The sequence below is a fragment of the Paramormyrops kingsleyae genome, chromosome 3, assembly GCF_048594095.1.
Source record: "Paramormyrops kingsleyae isolate MSU_618 chromosome 3, PKINGS_0.4, whole genome shotgun sequence".
In the NCBI taxonomy this organism is placed as follows: domain Eukaryota; kingdom Metazoa; phylum Chordata; class Actinopteri; order Osteoglossiformes; family Mormyridae; genus Paramormyrops; species Paramormyrops kingsleyae.
The window spans coordinates 42,485,350-42,513,245 of record NC_132799.1 but is presented as its reverse complement, the minus strand read 5'-3'; the positions used below and the strand labels follow the sequence as shown (position 1 = coordinate 42,513,245).

Here is a 27,896-nt window from a genome sequence, read left to right as displayed (position 1 = left end):
GAGCGAGCGTGGAGCGATTTCACTGGAGCGGGAGGAAATTTTAGTAGAGCGAGGAGCGGTGTTGAGCGGAGAGGCGTAGTGCGAATTAGAGCGGAGGAGCGGGCGGAGCCAACAGCCTAGTGAGCGAGGAGCGTAAATTCTCACCGCTCCACTCCGCTCACATGCTCTGCTATCGAGACGTGCTAGCGAGCCTTTCTGCGCATGTGCAGTTCCACCGTTTTGGGATTAGGGTTAGGTTTTAGGGGTTAGGGTTAGGGTTAAAGTAAGGGTTTTAGGGATTTTGGGGAGGTTAGGGTAAGGGTTAGGGCTATCGATTAGCACTACGGTAGGATGTTTTGATAAAGTAGGACGGTTTGACAGAACACCCGACTTTCTTTTTTCGTGGAGGTCCTTTTTTATTTAACATGCATACTGTATCACTTCTGAGAACAGCCACAAAGCCCCGATGAGCGGATGCAGTGCCATTCGGGCTATTTATCAGTAAAAGTAATGAGAGTACGGGCCGGGCTGTATGGTCCATTGCCTTATGTCCCCACCACCTAATAACGGCCATCAGAGGTGGGGGATTTAAGAATAGGGTACATTTTCCTTTATGCGATGAGTTTCATTGCGTCATGTGACAGAAAGGCGTCGGACATGGGTCCTCCTAAATGAGTTGTCGAATGAAAAAGAAATACGGAAAAGATCCAGAGGGTTTATCTGGATAGGGTGGGAACAAAGACGGGTGCGTCCAGACTATGTGATCACTGTATGGTTCAGGCCGGGAAGAGGCGGGGGAAACAGCCTAACCCCCTACCTGAACGGAACGCCCCCTCGGTCCATGACCACAGCCTGCGATTTCATCAAATATAAATACTGCGTCGCGGTGGAGGAGCTGACGGTACGGAAGCAGAGGGATGAGAAGCTATCGCCCGGTGAAGAGGCAGGCAGATTGATGAGCGGGGCGCTGTGCTGGGGGACGTTACTATTCAGTAAAACTGTTCACAGCCGTAGCCTTATATTGCGTTCGTACCCCGGGACTTTCCTTAACACTTTCCTTGAGGTCTATTTCCTCGCTTTGTTTTATTGTCATTTAGGTTTTATTACTATTTGGTATTTTATTTTTGCATCCGGATCAGGTTATAAGGGCGTGCTTTCGGTCAGCTGCGTGTCTGTAGCGTCCTACGAGGGACGGAGGTGCGGGCTCTTGGCGTCTGCTGGACCTGCGATCCTCCAGATTTCATCAAGCAGTGGTTAACGTTACTGCTCATTCACCCCAGCCGGTTGACACAGTTTTACTCATAGTAAAATGTGCGATATAACGCAGCTGGTTTTCTAAATAAGCTGTATTATAACAACCCCGTATTAAGCTGTATTATAACAACCCCGTCGCTGGTTGAAAAGACTATAATATATAATCGTTTTAAATTAAGCTTTAAATGAAGAGGATGCGTCGTGAAATCCGGACACATTTTTCAAACCTCTGAAGACGGGCCGGATTCATTTTCTTGCACATATGATAGGATGGGCAGCCGGTTTGTTGATCTTTATCTTAACCCACGTTTGCAGGCTTTGTGTCTTTTTTCCGCTGCGCTGATTTGCTAATGGTTGCAATTACCAAAAAGAATAGCGTTAAAATGTGTATCTTCGCCTAGCTGCTTCGTCTTCATAAAAGCACATTTAGCGGACTGATAGAAGTTGTTTAAAAGGCGTCAGACCGGCAGAAGCTTTTGGGGTCTGAAATACGCAGGCGAAGCAAAAAGAAAACCTGCACGAGCAGCGTCCCCTGCATGCTGCCTGATGGGAGGGATCCCACTATTTCCTCTGGATACAGCAAACCATGAGCCGTAGGAAATGGGGACTTTAATCTTAGCTTCAGACCTATCCCCCAGGATCTCGTGTCACCCTCTTGGGTTTTGTGCCCTTATTATAGCATGGATGATGATGCTAGCACCCGGGGCCGCAGTGGGTTCACCTGTCACAGGTAAGTGATGCAGGTTCCTCTCTGTCATCTCTCTACCCCTGAACTCACACTTCTGATTGAGAAGAAGACATGGCCTCTGTCCACAAATATTAATTATTTGTGAGATATGTGTGTTACTATAAATGCAGTTATTTTTAAATGTATTTGTTTGCTTGCTTGCTTGTTGTAATCCAGTCATTCAGATTACTGGCACAATTATTATGTGCCATTTAAATGTGTAGGTTTATGGTTTACTAAGCTAAGCTGCACCCTCACAGTTAGTCCCCATGGCTCTTGCTAGGCAGGGCTGAAGAGGACCCCACCAACACCCCAGCCAGTTGGAGCTGTAAAGCAAGTCATGCAGGCATAGCTTTTGTACTCACTGTAGTCACAGACTGAAAAAAATACATTAGTTATTTACTGTAGAATTTTGTTCTTAGGTATTTGATTTTTGGGTGAATTTTCAGAGTTTTTATACAGCTACTGAGACAAAGACAGCTGTTAACCATGAACCTCCACAAAATAGCAACACCTGAATGTAATACCTTTCCCTCCCTTATGTGTCCGGGTTTCTGCTGGATACTCCAGCTCCTTGAAACAATCTGGAACCTTTTATTTCAGGTGAATCTGTATATAAATTTCCTTCAGCATGTTTTTAAGAGACAGACAATTTGTCCAGGGTTAGTCCAGCTCATGAAATGTATGTCCTTAGACAGGCTTCACATCACCATTAGCACGACTGTATGAGAGATTTTTGAGTGTGGACGGACAGATACATGATTATCTGTTGCTACAGGCTTGAGTCTGGCGCAGTAGAGTGTTTGATTATACCAAAGTGTTAGCTGGGGGTATTTTTTGAAGACCATTACCCCTTTCATTGTATCAGAAGAGGGCCTGAAATTTGGTGGAGAGTTTTGGTGGGTTTTGTGAGATGGGCTTGGATGCGTTTGTGAGTTTTTTTTTTTTTGGGGGGGGGGGGGGATTTTGTGAGCTGGGTTTTGCAAGGATGTTTTATTTAGAGATGGCACCATTCCGATACCCACTATTGGTATTGGTCGAATACCGGCACAAAATGTTGAATCAGATATGGGGGGTGGTTAAAAGTTCAGAGAGAGGTCTAGCATGAAAAATTGTGAAAACGCTTGTAGCCTTATCGTGGCATATCATGAACTGAAAGAAGTGAGGGTCATGTGATGGCTAGTTGTTCAGCAATGCATGTGCATCAGGGCTGTCATCTTGCTGTGTGGAAATACAGTTACTGTATGCCTACATTAACCTTAAAGATGAAAACATTGCAGACCGCAATGTATGTAAGGCTAGTGCTGATTTTTCGAAAGTCTAAATACAGTAAAGTATATACAAACTAAATGTCTTTAGATTTGTATTCTTTCTAAAGTTTGGTTAATTACTACTTAGAAGTTTTAAATTATGTATTTTGTACTGGAGACTTCTGTGTACTTTTTGACTAGAAACGGTTAGTTGGGGCATGATTACTTGATTGATTTCTTTATATTTAATTTGGCAACAGCTTGTACAATTTTCACTTAAAAAAATATTTCTGCTCATTTTTTTGTGAAAGTTGTCACTGAATAAAACAGTGAAGCAGATTTGAGTAAATCATGTTGCCTGTAGATTAGTGGCATAGATTTTTTCCTACTCTTAGCATACTCAAACAATGCTTCTACAAGACTAAATGCAGATACCTGTAGTTTGCCATATTAACTGAAATTAGAGATGCACCAATACAATATTTGGATCAGTATCGGCTAGGGGTGTAGATCACAGCTTTCCTCGCGATACAATACAATATCGATTCCTTAAGCCAACGGTTCCATTTTTTTTTTTTGATACCTCAGAAATAACCATGATATGATACGATTCAGTTCGATACTGGAGATAGTAGTCAAAATGATGAAATTTTGCATTTTATCATATTTTATTGGGAACTGTAAACAAAATCTAGTGTAGTCAAGTATGTCCCATAAATCAAGCAAAATAAAGTGCAATAAGGTAAAAATAAAAACTTTGGATGGATGTAGATTAACATGGTGACAATTTTTTTTTTTTTTTTAATCGTCTTCTCCAGACAAATACAAAAGTGTAACCAAAAGTATGTCCATAACTGTCATGACCTACTCGTATGACCCTCTCATGTGATAAGCCCCTCATTAACTTTGCGTGTAATCCCGATTGTTCCCAGCTGTTTCTTATTGTTTCGTCTAGTCCTGTGTATTTAAGTCCACGTCAGAGTCTGTCACCCAGATCTGTCTTTGAAGTTTTCCCCATGTTGTGTGCTGTGCTTGCAATAACCCCCCCACCCCCCCGTTTGTTGGATTTCCATCTGCCTAACCCTGATTCCTTGCTCCCTGCTCGCTCGCCCTACGCTGGGATACAACAATAACAAGTGAAATAAAGTGCAGTAAACTCAAATAAAAAACATTGCATGGACAGACATGTAGAATGAGGAAGATCAACATGACTGACTTCTGCGGTGAAACAAGTATGTCAGTATTCTTCTTTGAGAGGTTTTTTTTTTTTTTTTAAAGAAAAATTAAATGGTCAACGTGTTTAGGAGATTGTGTGCTCTGAGCATAGCGTCCTATGTCACCTGCCCAACTATGTAGTATTATTATTACTATTAATTTCCCTTTGGGATGAATAAAGTATTTTCGAATTGAACTGGGATTTTAGTTCCTTCACCTTTCTATTTCTCAGCTTGCTTTTCGGAGGTAGTTAATGTTGTAGTTTTTATGAACAGTCCGAAAATTTATTTGGATGGATGTAGATTAACAACGTTTGCCGTTGAATCGATATATCGAAACAAATCAATGTATTGTTACACCCCTAGTATCGGCGCTGATGCAGACCCATTTGACGGTTTTTTGCTACTCAGTGTGTCCTGCGCAGTGACTTCCGCCTGCTGTGACATCATGCGCATACCCTTCGCAGTACTAGGAGTGTGAGAACATCAGATAAGAGAGTGATCTTGTGGAAGTCTTTTACGGTTTTAACTAGAGATGCACCGATCCGAATATCGGATCGGTGCCAGTCCAGACCTATTTGACGGATCGGGTATCGGCCATGCGTGACCGATCCACATCCTATACTTACTTTTTTAGTTTTTGGCAATCTCTATTTCGTGTTAAATCTATTTGTACAATCAATCGCACGACAGCTCTTTCCCATTTTACATGTGTTTTTTTGCGGCATTCAAATTGAATGCTAACGCTGCCCCTCAGTCTTTTTTGCTACTCGGTGGGTGTGAGTACAGTGACTTCCGCCTGCTGTGAAGTCATGCGCATACCCTTCGCAGTACGAGGACCATAAGATAAGACGTGATGATCTGGGAATATTGTACGCTTTTAACAGAAACCAGTAGCACAGCGATGTGCAATCTTTGTAAAAAAGTTTTGAGAGGTAGGAATAGCGTTTAATGGACAATCCCACTTAAAGTGCACGCAACTGCGAGACAAAAAAAAAGCAACAGATGATTTGGGAGTCGCTAACCTGGACTGTCTTGCGAACTCGCTGCCGCTTGTGATACAAGAGGGGCTGCCTTCGCAACAAACTGTAACTGAGCTGACGCCAATGGGAGAAAAATTGTGTTAAAATTTTAAGCATTCGCCGCTTGTGTATACTTATTTTGAAGATATTCATATTGAACTGCAAATGCCTCAAAAACGCTTAAAACAAGACGTACAAATGAGGTACGAGGTACAAACAATGTCTATGGGGGTCGCCAGAAATTTGTGATGTCAAAATGGGGTCATAGTTTTTAGTTTTACGGTTTTAGTGTTTTGTGTGCCACTGTTATAACTGTGTTTCACAGAGTATCACCTATTTTACCCTTTTTACTCGAACACTTATATAAATATGGATAAATAAATATTTATAGCTACCACTGCACATATGTTCTCATGGTTATCCCAGAAGAATCTTGAAAATTAAATAGTGTAACCAGGCATCTTAGTGTGTCCTAACTATGAGGTTCATTCTTTAACGCCCCCCCCCCCCTTTTTCTTCTACATTCCTCTGTGGCCCTTATCTGATCTTTGTGGTCCGTTAGCATTTCTTTGTCCTACTATTCTGCATTAAAAGAGCTGAATTAAGGTGTACATTATCAATTCTTGAGAGCAGATTAATTGGGATAAGCCACACCAACCAGAATATGTCGTTCCCAGATGTTGAATTATGGGCCTATTCATTTCAATGAAAAGGCCCATATTACTCTTAACCTAGTAAATGATACTTTCTGAATTTGTGCTTACCCATTGAGAAAAAAAAAAGGAGGAGACTTCAGTGCCCAGGCGTAGGTCTTGCCGAGCCGAACGGATTGACATATCGGTTGCTTCGGTACACCTTATGGATCGCATACAATTCTATCGCAAAGTCAAAAAAAAACTTTAACTTTATTATTCTTCCATAAATTTTGGCAATTAATGCGGCTTATACCGTAGTATGTACCCGCACAATCTATATATAAAAAGTTAGTCCTATATGGTGTGAGGTGTGCTGTTACTTTTGTTGGCATTTCGCGTTACCATGGTGACGTTATTTGCGATCAAACACATTAAAAATCCCATTGGAATGCATTGAATGCTACATTTAGCATGGTTAGCCTATACCTAACTTCAGTAACTTCTTATGGCATTCCCATTGAAAATAAGTAGGAGCAAAGCTGCTGCCCAACACAAACACCACGACTCACACACATGTGAAACTACCTAGCACAACCTAGCATCCACCTAGGAACACACTAGCAACCACATAGTAACTCCTAGCAACACCCTAGCAACCACCTAGAAACCAGCTAGTAACACCCTAGCAATGCCTACCGACAGCCTAGCAACCACATAGGAACACTCTAGCAACCACCTGGCAACGCACAGCAACCAGCTACCAACACCCTAGCAACCACCTAGAATTGCATAGCAACACCCTAGCAACCACCTGGCAACCAGCTACCGACACCCTACCTAGCAACCACCCAGCAATGCCTAGCAACCACCTGGCAACCAGCTACCGACACCCTAGCAACCACCTAGCAACACCATAACAACCACCTAGAACAGGGTGTCTGCGCAGTAGTAAAAGTAAATGAAATCAGGCAAAATTAAGGCCCTTGAAAGGTATTAAAAGGTAGTAAATTTTTCATCATCCACCTCAATATATTATGAGTTTTCCATTTGTCTATGTGTTTTAACTTTATCTAATTAAAAAATATATAATATACGTGCTAGCAGGACCTGAGTTGGAATTAATAGCCTATCAGAGTGACGCTGATGCCATTTCTCCGCCTTTTACCTCTGTTGAGCCAGGGTGATCTAACGTGTTGATATTAGCAGAGCCTCTGAAATTAGCTAGTAGCCATTTGGCAGTGAAATGGGGAAATGTAAGTTTTCTAAAAGTTGGCTTGATAACCCGTCATTTAAAGACTGTGTAGGAATTATTAGCTCAGGTAAATTTTAATATCTCCACCAATATGTTTGAATTAATTAAAGTTTAATTAATTATTATTTAATGCTGATTATTAATCAATTGTTATGCCGAATGGTCGGCTCCTTCAAACTCAATTGCGGTATCCCCGTGAGTCTGTTAATGTGAGACTTAAATGGGATTCACTAATTACCAGTATCACTTAGTAACCTGGGTTAGAAGGCCCGTCCACCGAGCTGTGTCACCAGGTAATGTAAACAATTGGTAGCGAAGCCCCCCTCACGGCCGATGAGAGAGAGTCTCGTGATGTTTCAGGCGAGTTTGAGGTTCAGAGCGTGTAGCAAGATCGCACAAAGGCAGGAACTTATTGTGGAACACTCAATGACGGAGGCTAAAGTTGTGTAAAAGACATGCATTTATTCCTAGCTAACACTACAACTAACATAAGACAGACATTACACCTAACACAAACAACAAACACGAAATAACGGAATAAAACAAACAATGTAATTATGAAAATGCAATGACCGGATTTGAATGAGTAACCTTAAATGGGAAATACTGTTCTGCAAAGCAAGCACAGTTTGTGGAAACACGACCCTAAAGTCTTATAGCAGGTTAACAGAACAGTGGCCTGTACTACGAAGCAGGGTTACTGGCTAACTGGGGTAACTTGTTGGATTTAAGGTAGCCTGGGCAAAATGTAAGTGAACGAATATAAAGTCCATTAAACTGTGGTACCTTAAATCCGACAAGTTACCCCGATAAGCCAGTAACCCCGCTTCGTAGTACAGGCCACAGCTTAAGTTGTTAGAATGAAAGGAAGTTGGTTTACTTGGTTGAAGAGTGGGGGGGGGGGGTCTTGGCAGTTGATGGCAGAGCTGCTGAGCCGATGGCACTCAGGAAGGCACGGCGTTTGGAGCAGCGGAGTGGAGCCCCTTTGGATTCTCTCTCCTGGTGAAGCTTTGTCTTGGGTGCTGTTCTCTGTTCAGCTGGACCTTCACCGAAGGGTTTCTTGTGGGCTTCTCGTCTCCCGGGCTGATGGTCTTTTCTGTACTGCTGCTGGGTGTTCTCTTCGCTGCTTTGTTCTGAGGTCCAGGTTTTTATGGTCTAAAGTTCATGAATAGGGATGACCAGGAATTCGACTCCTGGCCCAATGGCTGGCCATCCATTTGGCGGGCTTTCGGAAGGGGGTCTGTATCAGTCCTTTTGGGATTTATGGCCTGACTGATTCTCCCTTTACTGATGATTTTCATTAAGCTGTTATAACTTTTGATACATCCACTTTTATGGTAATCACTGACCAGAGTTGGAATCAGGAGTGATTTTCCATCAGTTTGACACCAAATATGCCATACCAGCTTCACAGGTACATACCTCATACCATCTGCATTAATTGATTAAACAATTAATTATTTTATCTATGTGACTCATTCACATCAGTATGGGATACAGGTGTTTTGGGTTGCACCTCAACAGATGTTACACTTTGTGCAGACATTACATCAAATATTCATATTACAAACAGCACATCTTATACATAGATAGGCGTGGCCATTAGTTTGTGGTAATATCAATATAAGTTGCACATCTGGACACAACATATCTTGGTTGGTGTGGCTTATTCTAATTGATCTTCTCCAAAATGGATAATGTACACCTTAATTCGGTTCTTTTTAATATAGCATGGTAGAACAAAGAAACTTTGTAACAGTCCACCAAGATCAGATAAGGACCACAAAGGAATGTTGGAAGAGAAGGGGGGTTGTTAACAAAGAAGACTCTCTAAAAGTTAGGACACATTGGTTACACTAATTTTCCAGATTCTTCTGGTACACCATGAGAACATATATACAATGGTAGCTATGCCTATCTATTTATTTAAATTTATATGTGTTCAAGTGCAAAGGGGTAAAATAGGTGATACTTCGTGAACATGGTTATAAGGGTGGCACACAAAACACTAAGATTGTCTAAGGACACATACAAACATAACGTATCTGTCTATTGAGACTAGTAGTGGTGAGTAAATCAATATACAATATACAGGGTATACAAAAGCCAAACTTAAATGAAATTTCCTTTAGGGTGTTCGTCTGTTGGGTGAGTGAGATGTAAGGCAGAGTGTATGTGGAGGGGGGTTGTGTGCCAAGCCAAGGGCAATAAAAGTTGGAGTACTGGCCTCTCTTGTTATCTGTGTGTGTGTGTTCATGTGTGTAACCCCCCTTTGGTGCCTCTCGTACCAGGCTCGGCCCTGTCTCAGGCCACCTGGAATTTAGGTCCTGTGATATGTGCATGTGTGATCCTACAACTGGCTTAAGTCGGTCATGGGGAATGACCGGAAAGCATTCTGCAGTATATGGAGAAAAAAAAAAAAATCTAAATCTAACCTGGAACAGCGTTACCGCGATCAAATCTTACAGAGAATCCGCTTGTCATCAGCAGCGGATTCACGATCGGGGGAAGCAGTTCCCCATTTCGTTGTTTGGTGATGCTACATGTACCAGGGCAAATACAAACGTAAGGTCAGCTACGAGCACAAACCTTGCCATCATACCACCTCAGCAGCAAACTAGTGTGACTAGCACTACAATAGCTGCAGCAGACAGACAGCAGACCTTACTGTCACCAACGTCGGCTCTCACAGCTGAAGTTCTCTGGTGCCTGAACTAGCACTAGGTGCCATTCGAACGAGGGTATTGGGGAACTATTTGGAAGCATGTTCACTGACTCCGATATGGCTAAAAGTTTCACATGTGTTGCAAGGATAAGACTGCATACATGATTCGGTTCGGTATTGCGCCACATTTTAAGTAATTACTTATAAACAATACAGGTATTGTGTATATACAGGTAAAATTGTTAAACTTTTCTCTTAAGATTTATTTTGGGACATGTTCAAACTTTTATCTCACGTTGCATCAACCAGTAAATACCAGTGGTTACCACCCATTACCATTCCATGGACTCTTTGGACAGTTTTTTAATTCACAGTGTAAGTTATTGTTACAAGTTACCTCGTGATAAAATAATTCACTACTTTAGTCTGTGTGTATGAGAATGTGTGTCTGTCTTATTGTAAATGGACTGCATTTATATAGCGCTTTTCTACTCCTACAAGTACTCAAAGCGCTTTACAATTTATGCCTCACATTCACCCATCCACACTCACATTCATACACCAGTGGTGGTGGCTGCCATGCAAGGTGCCAACCTGCACACTAGGAGCAATTTGGGGTTCAGTGTCTTGCTCAAGGACACTTTGATGGGGTCAGGAAGAACCATGGCTCGAACCTGCAACCTTCCAGTTGCCGAACGATAGTACTACCTCCTGTGCCACCATCTTCCCCATCTTATACACTGGTATAGTGTGTGTGTGTGTGTCACATGACACACTTATAAAATTGTATTAATGTTTATGGCTGTTGTCAAGTGTCATTTGTTTTAAGAAGTCAAGTTGACTTTATAAGGTGGGGTTAAGGGTTATGGTTAGGATAACCCAAGGGCTAGAGTTAAGGTAAGGACAAACGAAACTCAACTTGACACTACAAAAAAACAAATATTTAATGACGATACTTAAAGACAGTTAAACATTAATTTACCTAATATTTATGATGGGTATGAAGATTTACCCCCCCCCCCCAAAAAAAAAAGGCTGCTGCCCGATTGTTGGTAGTAAAAAATATTGTAGAGGTAGTGTAAAAGGTAGTAAATTCAACTCTAGGATTCCTGCATAAACCCTGTAGAAGCACCATAGAAACGCCTACCAAAACAATTGATTCAAGACGCGGATGGTTGCTTCGGTGTGTTGGTGCGCACTGTTTTGCTTTATTTTGTTTGTTAATTCAGTCTCCTGCTGCACTTTCACAAGAGAAGAGCTCTTGAACTTCAGAAAAACTACCTCAGCTGACTTATTACCAGCTTTTCTGTTATCTCCAGTCGAAATCTTGGACATTCTGGTTAAAGGTGCTCTTACCTTATCTCACGCTGCAAGATGCCGGAGGAGAGGCAAACGCGCCGCTTGTGCGTCTATGCCGGCGGGGGCTCCGCACACCGCTCCCTGCGATATTCCTCTCCAACGTACGATCACTGTGCAACAAACTGGACGAGCTGCAGCTACTGGTGGTGAGAAACCGTGACTCTTCTGCATCTTCCGTCCTGTGCTTCACTGAGACATGGCTGTGTGGACTCATACCGGACTGCACGCTGCAGCTCGCAGGCTTCCAACTTCTACGCGCAGACCGCGACGTGGTACAGTCCATCTACTGGACTGTACTGACCGGGATGTGTTCAGGACTGCTCCCAATAGCCTGGATGAGTACACAGAGACTGTAACATCCTACATCAGATTCTGTGAGGACTGCTGTGTACCAACACGCACCAGGGTGAGTTACAATAATGACAAGCCCTTGTTCACAGCTAAGCTCAGACAGCTAAGGTTGCAGAAGGAAGAAGCATTCATAAGTGGGAACAAGGACAGGTACAAGAAACTGAGGAACAGGTTTAGCAAGGCGGTGAGAAATTCTAAACGACTGTACTTTAAGAAACTCCGCGTCTGTCTGGAAGGGTCTCAGACAGATTACTAACTACAAACCCACAGCCCCCCACTCTGTCAATGACCTGCGCCTTGCAAATCAACTAAACGACTTCTACTGCTGCTTTGAAAGACAACTGGACAGTTCACACTTCACCATCCCCCACAGCTCCTCACATCGTCCACTGACCACCTCCCCCACACCAACTGCTGGTGTGGCATCTTTGAAGCCTCACACCCCAGAGGAGGACGTTAACAAGGTCTTCAAGAAACTGAACCCCCGCAAAGCTGCAGGTCCAGACTCAATCTCCCCGTTCACCTTAAAACACTGTGCTGACCAGCTGACTCCTGTGTTCACAGAAATCTTCAACACCACACTGGAGTCATGCCATGTGCCAGCATGCTTTAAGACATCTACCATCTTCCCTGTACCAAAAGATAACAGGACTAAATGACTACAGACCCATTGCTTTGACGCCTGTAGTTATGAAGTCCTTTGAGCGCCTCGTACTCTGCCACCTCAAAGCCACCACTGACCACCTGCTGGACTCCATGCAGTTTGCCTACAGAGCCAACAGATCTGTAGACGATGCTGTCAACATGGCCCTGCACTTCATCCTCCAGCACCTCGACTCCCCAGGAACATACGTAAGAATCCTTTTCATGGATTTTAGCTCCGCCTTCAACACCATCATCCCAAACCTTCTGCATGACAAGCTCTCCGACCTTCATGTACCCGACTCCACCTGCAGATGGATCAGAGACTTCCTGACCAACAGGAAGCAACACGTGAAGATGGGAAAGCATATTTCTATCTCCCAGACCATCAACACCAGATCGCCGCAAGGCTGCATCCATTCTCCACTCCTATTCTCCCTCTACACAAACAGCTGCACCTCCACCCACCCATCTGTCAAGCTCCTGAAATTTGCAGATGACACCACCCTCATCGGACTCATCTCTGATGGGGACGAGTCTGCCTACAGACAGGAGATTGATCACCTGGTATCCTGGTGCAATGGGAATAACCTTGAGCTCAACGCCCTGAAGACAGTGGAGATGACTGTGGACTTCAGGAAAAGCTCTGCCCCACCTCTACCCGTCTTCCTGCTCGGCTCACCAGTCACCGCTGTGGAGTACTTCTGCTTCCTGGGCACCACGATCAGCAAGGACCTTAAGTGGGAGATGAACATCTGTTCTCTCACAAAAAAAGCCCAACAGAGAATGTTCTTCCTGAGGCAACTGAGGAAGTTCAGTCTGCCAAAGACTTTGATGGTGCACTTCTACACTGCCATCATTGAGTCCACCTCCATCACCGTCTGGTACCCTGCTGCCACTGCTAAGGACAAGAGCAGACTACAGCCCATCATCCACTCTGCTGGGAAGACAATCGGCTGCAACCTTCCACCTTTACAAGTCCAGGGCTCTGAAAAGAGCAGGATGGATTATGGCTGACTCCTCTCACCCTGGTCACAAACTCCTTCGGACTCTCCCCTCTGGCAGAAGGTTGCGGTCCATTGGAACCAAAACATCACGTCATAGGAACAGTTTCTTCCCCACTGCGGCCCACCTCATCAATAAGGCCAGGAACACTCACTCAAATTCTATTTCTCCATCCTAGCACAAGCATGTCTTAAATATGTATATATTTCCACTGCTGTATCATAGTCCACATACACTATCTATTTATATTTATATTAGTACCTGAACATACTCCATGTATAACTATTTATATATTAACCACCTCATTTCTCGAAGTCTGGCACCAACCACCAAAGCAAATTCCTTGTATGTGTGAACGTACTTGGCGATAAACTCGATTCTGATTCTGAACTATAGCAACCACCTACCAACACACTAGCAGTGCCTACCGACACCCTAGCAACCACCTAGCAACACCTACCGACAGCCTACCAACCACCTAGCAATACCATAGCAATGCCTACCAAAACCATAGCAACCACCTACCAACACCTTAGCAACCACCTAGTTATGCCTAGCGACACCCTATCAACCACCTAGCAACATCTACCGACACCATAGCAACCACCTAGAAGCACCATAGCAACGCCTACCGACATCATAGCAACCACCTAGCAATCACCTACCACCCCACCAACCACCTAGTTATACCTAGCAACACCATAGCAACCACCTAGCAATGCCTAGTGACACCATAGCAATCACCCTAGCAAGACACATACCAGCCACTTTATTAGGAGCACCAGCTCTTCCACTGTCAGCCAAATAAGCCCAACTCAAAATTTCTTCAGGAATTTTTGTTCTAGTTTAAATTGGTATTGTCACAAACTAACGGCCATGCCTATCTAAGGGTAAGATGTGCTGTTTGAATGTGAATATGTACCGTATTTTTTGGACCATAAGACGCACCTAGTTGTAGGGGAGGGAAATGAAGAAAAAAAAGATTCTGAACCAAATAGTGTCCTACAATATTTTACGTCAACCATGTACAGTGAACAGTAGTCAACAGCAGCATTAAGAACCATTATCACTGTTATTAACAAATAAAGTCAGTAAAAAACAATAAAAGTACAAAGAAACAAGGAGACACTTCAGTAACAAAAAACTTTCATGTGTATGAATGATCCATTGACACCTGGCCACATCCCTCCCCCCTTTTATGGCGCTGATGGGGATGTATTTGGATAGTGTTTCACCGTTGCGTTGTTCACCAAATTACCATGCGAATGCGATTTGAATGTGAATAGCGATCTTCGGGTGACAGCGGTACTACACGCCCCCGATGCAGGTAAAACAAAGTAAGGGGACATAGTTTAATTTTTTGCCGATTTAACCTAATTTTAAAAAACTGTAATACTTCCGACAATGGACGTTTTGAAAAGAAGACAGATTACGGATTTAGCCAGCGTTTTTTCATGATTCTACATTAAGATTTCAGCGAGAGATAAACTGAAATAGACGCGAGAAGTACGCTGCGTCGCCAACTATGCATTCGACCCCAGAGGGTTAAAGCATGTGAGCAGAGCAATATTCGGACCATAAGACGCAGTGACTTTTTCTCCCCTCTTTTGGGGGAGGAAAAGGTTCGTCTTATGGTCCGAAAAATACGGTAATGTAATGTCTGTACAATTTACCCAAAGTGTAACGTCTGTTGAGGTGCAACCCAAAACACCTATACCGTATACTAATGCGAGTCAGTAACATACATAATATAATATAATTAATTAATTAATGGTATGAGATGTAAACCACCAGGCTTGTGTGGCATGTTTGGTGTCAAACTGATGGAAAATCACTCCTGATTTCAAATCTGGTCAGTGGTTACTATAAAACTGTACAGGTATGTATCAAAAGTTACGCCAGTTTCATGAAAATCATCAGTCAAGGGGAATCGGTCTGGTCATAAACCCAAAAGGACTGCCACAGACACCCCTCCGAAAGCCCGTCAACTGGATAGTCAGTCATTGCTTCAGGTGTCAAATTCCTGGTTATCCCTATTCATGAACTTTAGACCATAAAACCTGGCACCTCAGAACAAAGCCTCAGGAGAAAGGAGAGCCCGAAGAGAGAGGCAGAGAACATCAGTCCAAGAGAAGAGAAGCCCGCAAGAAGCCCTCCTGAAGCCTGCCAGGGAAGGCCTGCTACCAAAGAGAGAACTGCAACCAAGACAAAGCCTTTCACCTTAAAGCTTCACAAGGAGAGATAATCCAAGGGGCTCCACTCCAACAACTGCTGCAAACACCACACCTTCTTGAGGGCGTGTTAACAGCCTTACAGAAGGCCCTCTGACTAGGGAGCGGTAGCATGGTGGGATGGAGGCGGTTAACCTGCCCGCTGAGTGGCCCCCAGACCAGTGTAGCAGTGTAAGAGTTTGACCAGTGTAATCACTCCCAGGGCTGTAGTGGAGGCTAAACGCAAGTAAACACGGTTTACCCACCTCTGAAACTTCAGAATTAGAGTTTACCCACTTCTCAATTGATCTAAATGCACATCATAGTATAGTTTATGCACAAAATGTGATCACAGAATTCGTAGTTCACCCACCTCTTATTTTACCACTACACCCCTGATCACTCCGTTCTGTAAGGGGATATGGTACACAGGTGGATTCTGGCATGATGGTACGATCTGGTTGTGCTACGTTGCTACCTGTCTCTATAAACAGAGATGGGTAACCTGGTGCTAACATTAACGTGAGGTAATGGCATTAGGCTGTACTGATTATAATTTGAGATCCAACTTACTGTATCAACTTAAGCCACCTTCTTTTCACTTTTTCCGAGGTAAAAAGCGGCAAAAGATAGTTTTGTCAACATCATTCTGCTTTTACAACACGGTACGGCGCACTAGTTTGGACCCACAAGTGGCATGATGACGTAGCAACTAGCCATCCCAGACAATGCTGGCGTTTTTTTTTTTGTTTGTTTTTTTTTTGAGGGGGGGCCCTCGCGAACGTTTTGCCCAGGGGCCAACACAACCCATAATCCGTCCCTGCCCCCCTGCAATCAAGTAAACCAACTTCCTTCCATTCTAACAACCTAAGCTGTTCTGTTAAACTGCTATACAACTTTAGGGTCGTGTTTCCACAAACTGTGCTTGCTTTGCAGAACAGTATTTCCCTTTTAAGGTTACTCATTTAAATCTGGTCATTACATTTCCAATATTCCATTATTTCATGTTTGTTGTTTATGTTAAGTGTAATGTCAGTCTTATGTTAGTTGTAGTGTTAGGAATAAATGCATGTCTCTTACACAACTTCTGGCTAGTGGCTACTATGCTCTGAAACCTCAAACTCACCTGAAATATTGCGAGACTCTCTCACAACGGCCGTGAGGGGAGCTTCGCTAACAATCATTTACATTACCTGGTGATGCAGCTCGCTGGACGAGCATTCTAACCCAGGTTACTAAGCGATACTCGTAATTAGTGAATCCCATGTAAGTCTCACATTAACAGACTCATGAGGATTCGCAATAGAGTTTGGAGGAACAAACCATTCAGCATAACAATTAGTTAATAATCATCATTAAATAATTAATTAAAATTTTATTAATTTCAAAACATATAGATATTAAAATTTACCTGAGCTAATAATTCCTACATCAGTGTAGCATATTTGTAACCTTAATGTTATTACTTACACCTGTGCTTGGCCAAAGCCCAAATTTCCTGGAGATGTTCAGGACATTATGATCTAGCTTTAGTAAAAAAAAATTGATCAATTTTGAAATATAGTTTTTAAAAAAATATATTTTAATTGGTTATTACATAATAATTATTCATACGGGGATGGCATAATATTTGTTCAATCTATAGAGCTGGAAAATAGCTTTAAAACAAAATGTAAACTGCACAGAAGTGGTCCTTATAAAGGTAAATACAGTGGTACCTCAGAACTCGAATTTAATCCATTCAGAACTCTGGATCGAATCCTAAAAAGTTCGAGTTGTTATCGAATTTTCCCCATAAGAAATAATGGAAAACCAATTAATTGGTTCTCGGCGCCAAAAAATTACACCTAAATATGTTTAATTTTTAGCATTTAAACAGAAAATGAAGCAGATAAAACAAGAAGAGCATATACTATACTAAACACATCTAAGCATATTTATCAAAACAGGTATTTGTAAAGTAAGAAAATAAATGTATCCAAACAATGTGTACAGTAAAAAAAAAAAAAACCCAATGTGTCCTGCCCCGATCGTCTGCTCCTTCCGTGTGCCACGCCCCCTGACGTCTGCGCCTTTGTCTCCATTCTGTCCCCACTCGGCATGACAATATTATTATAATTAAATGTATTAATGGTTTATTATTAATATTAAAATAAAAAATATATATATTTTTATTTTTAAATGTATTTTATTATATAATAATAATTACTGTTAATGTCTATCGTCTAAATGTATGTATTCAGCTAGTGTAAACATGCATGATGCTATCACAGCGCATGCGAGGCTTAGACTGAAGCGTTACCCTTTGTTTCAGCTGAGAGACGAGCAGCGTGACTCATTTCCCCGCGCGTATAAGTTATCTTAGGTCGGCGTTCACGGTTTGACTTCTGAGATTCAGATCGAGTTCTAGGTATTTTTTTTTTCGAACTGGTTGGTTCGACTTTTAAGAAATTTGAGTTCTAATGAGTTCGAGAACTGAGGTACCACTGTATAGCCAAAGTCTTAGCCCCCCCCAAAAAAAGTTAAAACTTTGTTTGCGTAAATCTCCCTCAATATCGATCTCAGACACGCCCAATTTCATTTTCATGAGTTACTCATGTGATCAAATCAGCATGCCAAGTTTAATTAAAATCCGTGACGATGAGGTCCGAAAGTGTGATGGTTTGACATGGAATGCAACCATTAACAACAATTTTATATAAAAAAAAATAGGTAAAAGAGCCCTTGTATTGGAATCTGTATCTGTATCAGCAGCTGTGTATCGGAATCAGATCATCTCTAACTGGAATGGTTTTATACAAATACCTTTTGTATTGAATGCTAAGTAATTGATAAAGATGAGAAAATACAATGGAATCTGCTTGTAGTGATCACGTCTGTGTGGGAGAAATTGATCAATATAAGTGGATGATCCTTATAGCCAACTTTCTTCCCTTTTCTTTATGTCTCAGACAGATTAACATTTACAGAATTTCATTGACTCTTTCAAAATACAGTACAGCCTTTTCAACCGCTTTTCAAATTATAATACCGTACAAATAAAATTATTGAACTATGTATAATTCAATGCAGTATAATACTGTATCGCCGACGGCATCTGCATGCCCTGGCATACTTGCAAGGGATATAGCCCTGTGTATATCCTGTATATTTTTTTAGTGTAGGTACTTGTGCTCTGTATCTGGTTGTCGCGTGTGCCTTTAACTGTGGTTGTACTCGGTTCTCGCCTGATCCGATTAGTTATCATGACTTATCATGTTTTCCTGTCATTCGTGGTGTCACGTTCGCTGGGGAGGCGATCCAAGAAGCAGGGAAACGGAGCCAGGAAGAAGGGTAAATGGGGTTTATTTGGGCAGGATCCACAAGACGGGGAAGAACGAAGGGTAACATCAATGACAAGTCTGGGGAAGACTGACTCAGACGAGGACTAAATACAAAAGACAAGCTAAGGGTAACGAGCCACAGGTGAGAACAATCAGGCAGAAACAGGAGGTAACGAGGTGGGCGTGGCACACATTAGGATCGGACGGAGCGGGGCGTGACATAACCCCCCCCAAAGGCGCGCACACCGGGCGCGCCCGAAAGGAGGCGACGGACGAGACCAGACCGGGGAACAGGACCTGGAAGACAAAAACCAAGACATCAACGGGGAACAGGAAACAGGACGGAGACACGGAACAGGGACCAGAAAAACGACAAGATCTGACAGAGAACGGGGAACGCAGACAGGCAGACAGAAAAGGGCGACACGGAGGGAACACCCACAGGCGACACGAAGGGGCCAGGAGTGAACAGAGGAGGAACAGTGGGACGAGGAACAGACACAGGTGGGACGAAGAGAGGAGGAGCAGACAGGGGAGACCAGACCGGAACGGAAGGGGGACAAAGGGGAGCCCGAGGGAGCCCAGGCGGGCGACGGGCAGCGGCCGGAGGGGCCACAGGCAAGAGGAAGAAGGGAGCTGGAGGGAACCACACAGGGGCCAAGGGGTCGGGTCGAGGGAGTGAAGGAGGGGACACGGAGGGAGCAGGAGGGGACACCGGTGCAGGCAGGCAGAAGGGGGAAGCCGCCGTCTGACGCCTGGGGAAGTCTGGGGAAGACTGACTCAGACGAGGACTAAATACAAAAGACAAGCTAAGGGTAACGAGCCACAGGTGGGAACAATCAGGCAGAAACAGGAGGTATCGAGGTGGGCGTGGCACACATTAGGATCGGACGGAGCGGGGCGTGACACATGGCTTTCGTGTTGTTACTTGTTATGGGTCCCTTAAAGGATTAACATAAAGAACAACTTCGTGTCAGTCTGCCTCGTGTCCTTGTCATTTGCCAATTTAAATTTTGAATTATATGAGTACATATTCCTTACTTGTGTATGTACTGCTTGTCATTAATGTATCTGTATGTATACCAAGTATATAACACCTCCATTGACTTAACATGATCGAGAAGGAACAATACTAAAACTTATGTACCATATCACCATGTTTAGTTATCTTTTCCTATTTAAATCAAATGCACAGTCTCGGGAGTGATTCATTGTTACATCTCACTGCATGATTTACATGTAACTATGCATGTGACACATAAAACTTCTTCAATCTTGAGTCTAGTTTAGTAAAGCGTCCTGGCTTACAATAATATTCAACAGAAGTGTTGCTGGCTAATAATTACTTGCAATGCAAGACTTTTAGTGTTTGTAGGTCATTCCATCCTATGGTTGTTGCCATTTTACGTCTGAAGAAATACTGGACTTCCTTCACGATAAAGTATAAAATTTGTGAGGGGGAGGGGTCAAACCACGAATACAGGACAAATTGGCCCACATTGGTTCAAGTTGGGACACAGCATTTCATTTTTAAATACTGGACAATCCGGTAAAATACAGGATGGGTGGCAGCTCTATTTCAACCTTAAAACTAAACTTGGTTAAGTTTAAGGTAGAAAGATCTACGGCAGGCTGCAGAGCTTTCTCCTATAGAGCTCCTCAGCTGTGGAACGGTCTTCCACCAGATGTGCGGGTTTCAGGCTCACTTTCAATATTCAAGTCTAGACTAAAAACACACCTATTTAGTTTAGCTTATAGGGACACTAGTTCTAGCTCTAGCTAGCTTCTCACTCCCAGTTAAACCTATAGTGTGAGGTGTAGAGCTCGGTGGGGACCGGTGCCATTGGCTTTGGATAAACTGAATTGACAGTGCTGTCACTCTAGCTTCACAATTGCTTGTGGGATTGGAGTGCTGACATTTCAGGGACTCCCCATGCCTGCATTCCCACCTGCCTCTCCCTCCTACTTATGCTGCCATAGCCATATCTGCCGGAGCATTGCACTTCATATTGCACTCATCTAACTTTTAGCACTGCCTATAGTCTCCCTTACTTTGACTAATTGCATTTATTTCCACCACCTTCTCCTGGGGGGTGCTGCCTGGAGCCCTCAATCTATCAAGATGTCCAGCACACCCTGCAACATGTGACATCGCCACTACCAATGACGACCGTGCATCCAGCTCGCCGTTCTGCCTGTGTCATCTTCCTTGTATGACCCGCTCCCTGCCTTCTGGCTGCCTGGCGATTGGAGGGAGTGGTGGCACCGGCTTGTCATCTCCTCCCTGCTCCCCGTTTGTGTTTCAGATTTAACTGTATTTGACTCTCCCTGCCGGCCCCTGGAGGATGGGTTCCCCCTTTGAGTCTGGTCCCTCCCAAGGTTTCTTCCTTCTAGGGAGTTTTTCCTTGCCACTGTCGCCTATGGCTTACTCACTGGGGGCTTTGGGTGGGGATGCTGTAAAGCGCTTTGGGACAATGTAATGTTGTGATAATGCGCTATACAAAAATAAATTTGTTGTTGTTAAACTAACTCCGTTCTTATACCAGCACATGCAGATGTCTAGTGGCCTAAATTAAATCGTAACATTACCTTATGTAAGGCGCTTTCACACCTAAGTTAAGGAACCTGGGGAGTATTCCATGAAAATAGCTAAAGAAAGTCAGACTTTCCCTTAATCCTGCTTTGTGGAATACCCCCGGGCCTGTGGCCTGTACTATGAAGGGGGTTTAACCAAATCAGACTTAACCTGGAGTCAATTTGCGAACTCGGGGTTGACAAAGTCGGGTTGTCTCAATTGGTGCTAATCAGTACTACAACACCAGTTAAGAAGTTAATTTGTTACATCAGTGTTAACTGGAGCACGTTTGGCAGTGGTCACCGTTTGACTCATGGCAGGATCTCCATATTTCACGGAGGAAGACTGCATGCTAATTATGCAGGGTTATGAGGAGTTTAAATCAATACAGAGGCTAACAGATGCGACACAATTCAGAAGTCACCTATTATTTGCTGTTAAGTAATGTTATGCTCCCTAAAGTTCCATTACTGTGATGTTACTCATAATGTAAACCTAATGTTAACAAGAACTTAACTGATTTCAATTTGATTTCAAATGCAATTATAGTGGAAAGCATGCATGGCAGCAAGACAAGATGAAATATAAAAACATCATGTCAAGTGGTAGGGCTATGTATTTGTATTTCTGCTAATTATGAAAGATTTGTTGTGTCTAGCCTCTACTTAATAGTGTGTTTATGTTTTACAGCAAACATAAAAAGGTGTCTGTTCATATGACACTTAATAGGTGAGCCATTGTTTAACAATGATTTACAACAGGACAAAACAGAAGCATATGTGTAGTGAGAAAATGACTAGGAACCTGTCACCGCAGTTAAGTTAGCCTCATATTCGATATTCAGTAACTTTAATAACTTTTAACGGAAGCTAATAATTAAGGTGGGGCGTTTTTAATGACAGAATTGTGATATCCAGTACACAGACATCAATGCACACCGATTATTTTTCCGCTTCAAACAATTTCGTGATTTGTGCCAAATCATGTTAATAGCTAATATAATAGGTCCTTTCAGCTGTAATGACATGGCCGGTGGTTTAGTATTTTGGGCTCATGGTGACTGTTGCACACCCCTTTGTTTCCCAGATTGCTTTACATACGAATTTCAATTCATTTTTGAATGTTCGAATGTATCTGTATACTGTGCAGTCGACAATACATGAATGGGTTAATAACTTTAAAACTAGACAAGACAGGCACATCTAGTGAAGTGTGCTTTGATCAGTGGACAACAGGGAACAATGCACACCCCTTGGGTTTTCAGAATGACTTTCTCTATAACAGTTATTAATTAATAGATTGTATGCATATTATATGCCATTGCTCCATTTCATACATATTAACAGAGAGAGCCCCTCACGATTCGCGCACCAATGTCGTACGGATCATCCAAGTACGCCGGCATTGTCTTTGAAGAAATTGTAATTGGAGGGGTGGTGCTCATATAGGGCTGGCTTACGCAGAAACCTCGACTTAACCAAGAACAAAAACTGCTCGGAGCAGTTTTGAGACTTATGGTAAATTGCCATGGCAGCATGCCTCGACTAAAACCTACCCACCTTTCGTAGTACGGGTTAATAGCGAAGTTACACCACACGTCATCAAGTTAATCCCAAAGTTACCCCAATAAGCTAGTAAACCCGCTTCGTAGTAGAGGCCACTGTACTCGCGTGGCTTGCGAGCCGCAGGTTGCCGACTCCTGTGTTAGACCGTGCTTTTTGTGCCACATGGCTGTCTAGTGTTTATGCCATATTTCATCTTCCTGTAGCATGTCCCAGTCTGTCTCTTACTCGGATCCACAGTAAAATATAACAAAAATGCCCTAAGACTTTGAGTAATAGTAGAATTACCCTGTACAGAATCATTTGCAACAGGGATACTTAATACATGGTAAGAGTGATGGTGGAGCTCTGATTGTGCTCTGGAAACAAGCATGCTCTGTATTTCTTCTACTTTGCCTTACTTTATCTTTTCATCTTGGTGTATCTCTTGGTTGTCTATAGCAGAGCATGTGAGCGGAGTGGAGCGGTGAGAATTTCCGCTCCTCGCTCACGAGGCTATTGGCTCCGCCCGCTCCTCGCTCCACTAAAATTTCCTCCCGCTCCAGTCAAATCGCTCCACGCTCGCTCCAATTAAAAGAGGGACAAATAATCTGCATGTCTAACAAATGTCACCTTAAACCGATGCCTTATATCATAAGGAAATGTGAGCAACGGCACTCAGAACAGAAAATATTTATTTTTAAACAACATATAGGCAACAACGGACAGGTTTGACAATGGCATTCCACACAAAATAGGCTTAAAAATAAAGGAATCAGTGGGCTTAATAGCCTAAAGAATATGAAGGTTAAGCGCATCCACATTTTAAATTCCTGAGTTATTTTCTGTTGATGCTGCTGCTGCGTTTCTCTCTATAAAATAAAATTTCACTGACAGCGTTACATGAATTAAAAATCTATTAGACCTAATTTGAATGACAAACTAATTTATTTGATTACCAAATCATAGGCTTTTATACTTTTATTTACTTTATAGACTGGATATGCTATAACCATATAAAACTTGCTCACGTTTTGATCTGGCCTCCGCGTGTTCGCGTAGTACATTAATGTTTCCGAGAAAGGTCTTTTTAAATTCCAAAGCGGATCTAAATCTTGATAATTGTATAGATAAATTCCGGGAAGATTTGCGCACGCCTCAGAGTCGTAGTGTGAGCAGTATCGGAGCGAAATTGGAGAGAGACAGAGCGACCGCTCCAGCCTTAATTAAAAAACCGCTCCGCGCTCTGACCAAATTTCGCCCGCTCCGCTCCTCTCCTCGCTCACGCTCCGCTCCATTTTTCAATGATGTTTACAAGTAAACTGTGTTTCGAACAAAGGTTGAATGCAGAATACTAGATGCCCAGTATTATTGGTTAATGCATTAATAAGGCATTCTATGTCTAAAAGCATGTATTTCATTGCTTTTACAGCATACTGTGAGAATGTTCTGTGATGTCGTTATCAATAATAACAGTAACCATTGTAGTAGCCTGCCATATATACTGGAGATGCTCCATGCCATTTGCTTCTTTCTGCTGCTTCATTTGCCCTGAGACCCTGAACTGTCCTCCTGTGTACTACAGGAAAAGCATGTCAGTGGCCAGTAGGGGGTGTGGTATTAAAGTACCAGACACAGTTGTGTTCCAGCTGGGGATGATGGGCGATGGAATGCTGAGTTTTGCTTTAAAATAATTAACTGGAATTTATTTAACTAAATTGTGTTCTCCCCGTACCGCTTCTCAGTAAACATCCAGTTGAATAAAGTTTAAACTTTAAAGATTTACAAGTTGATTTGTTCATGCGTTTACAGCAGATGTAAAGTTTAGGATTGTAATGGGTCATAGTGACTGGAAGAAGATGTGCAGTACCTGCGTATGAAGAGCCAGGAGCTGGGAGTCGCCCATATGACAAAAGCCTAATGGAAACACAGTCTTGGTAGGAACAGGGTGCTTGATGTCTGTTCGATGTTTTGGGGTGTGTACAGGGTTAGCCATCTGATGGAGGCTTAGCAAGATCTGAAAAGCAGATGTTATGGTGTTATTAGAATAAATACACACTTCAAAATAAAAGAAAGTGCCGAAACTCATTTGTGGTAAAATATCATATGCTTTTGAATTTTGTTGGAACAGCCTTAAGAGTCATTAATTACAGTAAAATTAGAGTCAGGAGGAAGGTCTCTAATTTTAGTTAAACCAAAGCGCAGACTAAATGTATGACTGCATATGTTTATTTTTTTCATATAGATCATTTTGTTGTCTTTGTTTTCATCATTAAAACATATTATGAGCTCCATCTGCGCCTCAGTGCCCCAAAGACTCACCTCACTGGGCTAAGGCAAATGGCTCAGTGTGTCAGGTCAGTATGAGTATGAATATGAGTGGTTATGATTATGACACACTGATAATAGCAGCGTCCCTCTCATACTTTCCTGGGCTCTTCATCTGTGGATAATTACCTTCAGACGAGCTCAGCATCAGATGTCTCTGATCTCGGGGTTACTGCTCTGCATCCCAGGGTGTCCAGGTCTCAAGCTTCTGAAGATCACATGACCTGCAGCACTGGAGACCTCACTGTGACTGAAAGGCAGTGAGTGGCATAGTGGTCAAGGACATGGGTTTGGGTTAACATGCCAGCTTGAACTTGGAGGAACTCTTGCTGTTGTTGAGAATTTATCCTGTTTATTTGAGTCAGATTTTTGCTTATTTGCATATTTTCTCCAAAAATGGCATTAAACCCACTCAACTGTCATCTTTTTCTGTTTTAATGTAACTGGTAGTCATATTTCAATGTAACTGATTCATACCAATCCACTTGCTTTTCATACAAAAAGAAAAATTAAGCTGGCAACGTGACAAAACGTATCTTTAGAGAGTGTTTGTATGTAGAAGCACACCCATTTCCTTTCTGTTCAAACTCAGGAGAGCAGCTGACCGCTGGACTTCACATGCTGATCATATGATGTGTAATGTCCACCTCAAACCCACAGTGAACAGGGCTCTGTTCCCTCCTCAGCAGGGCTCCAAAAGCACAGTTTACTGACAATGATTTAATCCTGGGGAAGTGATGTCAAAACACAAGGCTTAATAGACTCATTTCATTGTCATTTGACAACAAATAAAAAGACTGGTCAATGTTTTCTTGAGTGAATGTGGAATGCTTGAGAGGAATGCTTGCTGTAGCATTATTTATTCCTAAGCACGGTGCACAAATGTTGTGTAGTGCATAGTCTGTGCTGTAAACTGCTAGCATGCTGGTTGATGGCTTCTTGCGCATTGGTTCTTTGTGTAACTTGGCTGATGATCTTGACTATGTTAGACATCCCACCTTAGGCAAACTGATTTCAGAGAGTTGGAGTGGGCTGCTGGCTTGGCAGTATTATCGGATGGGGTTGGGTTCGGAGCTAAAAGTTTTTGCCGGCCAACAGTACTACTGCTGAATAACGGAACGACAGATTTCCAGGACATTGTGCATCATTTGTGGGTATCAGAGAGCTGCAGGAGACTTCTGGAACTTGCAGGAGAGGTGGGGTGTATGTTGTACCAACTTAAAATTTGCATATAAAAATAAGTCTTTACTATATTTATGAGCTGTGGTACAAGCTCCTCTTAGCTTTTGACCTGAACAGCACAGGGTCTCTTCAAAAATATCAGATAAGTACTGACACCTTCCTGTTACACTTCTCCCTGCTCATATGAGTAGAGGTATAATCCACCTTGAACTGATCCTTCTGTAACCTTCCTTGTGTCCCATCATATGCTACGTTAACTTGAGTTGAAGGCATTATTTGCATCCATCTCTCAGCTCATCTATCTTTCCAAGTAGCATCCATTTATAGCACCTGAGGCCCTGGCCACGAAAGGACAGTGTATCATTTGTGGTGCATGTTGGAGGGGGTACCAGTCTGTCAGAAGGCTGGTGGAATCCCTAAATGACAGGGGCTGTGTTGCTTCTCTGAGAGCTGGTGGTGTTTCACAGCACTGTCTAGCACAGGAATCCGAGGGAATGCTGTCTCGGGGTAGAGCTGGGCGATATGGCCTAAAAATAAAATCTCATTTTTCACAATAAATCCGATTTCCGATCTTAATCGATTTTCCCCTCCCCTACTCAAAATCAAACTACAGATGACAAATAAATGGTTCAAAACAAGTTTTAACTTTATTATCATTATTTTACTTTAGAGTTAAAGTGCAATTTAGACCCTTTAGAGTTAAAGTGCAAAAAAGATGCTTGTGAGATGGCAGACCACGCCATTGTAAACACTTTTAGAAACTTGTAAAAACTTTTGGCATGTTAATTAATCCCGGCTTTTCCACAGTATGTATGGCACCATGTCTTTTACAATATACATCGCAACAGCGTTTATCGCCTTCCACCGTGCCCCATTCTTATCATATTGCACACAGTTCAAAAACGTGTTAGGGACGGTTGCTTGCTTAACTTTGCATTTTGTGCTGGTGCTGCGGGTTTTTTCATTTCGCTGGGAGCTGCACTTCTCCCACTCCGCTGTGTGCCTCTGCTTTAGCTGGAATAAATTGGTCTTGCTGCTTCCTTTGGTTGCAACAGTTTTTAAACAGACTTTACAACGAGAACTTGTTTGGTCTGTGTCCGACGGCGCAAAACCGAGCCATGTTGTTTGTGAATCCGCTAGTGTTTGGGTGCGCCGCGCTAGTGAACAACGGTGCGTCGCATTAGTTCCGCTTTTGGCGCTCGCGTGTAAAATAAATAATAAAATCGATTTTCATAAAAACACATCATCCTGAACTGTTCGAATTAATCAATAAAATCAATTTATCGCCCACCTCTATCTCAGGGTAACATCTAAAGACACAGATAAACCACTAAAACAGCAAGTTCAGGAGTGACCTATTCCCCTGTTGTTGGTATCTTCCT

At 42.7% G+C, this 27,896-nt stretch overlaps 1 protein-coding gene and 1 long non-coding RNA gene across 4 annotated transcripts in view; one reads left to right on the top strand and one right to left on the bottom strand.

Moving 5' to 3' along the window:
* Positions 1–676: 676 nt before the first annotated feature.
* The window catches only part of LOC111860962 (UPF0606 protein KIAA1549-like), a 115,584-nt gene continuing 88,364 nt past the window's right edge, over positions 677–27,896 (top strand). For 2 of the 3 annotated variants that reach the window (XM_072710323.1, XM_072710324.1), the window contains exon 1: positions 677–1,963. In XM_072710323.1, coding sequence (XP_072566424.1) covers positions 1,834–1,963 — 130 coding nt within the window. In that variant the 5' untranslated portion in view covers positions 677–1,833. Of the gene's footprint in view, positions 1,964–22,160; positions 22,193–27,896 lie in introns of those variants that run through there. The other variant, XM_072710326.1, reaches the window with a different exon arrangement.
* Positions 23,724–26,005, bottom strand: LOC140588395 (uncharacterized). Its single transcript, XR_011989745.1, has 3 exons — positions 25,462–26,005; positions 24,875–25,021; positions 23,724–24,583 (listed from the first exon to the last, which is right to left on the bottom strand). It is a non-coding gene; the product is annotated as an uncharacterized lncRNA (long non-coding RNA).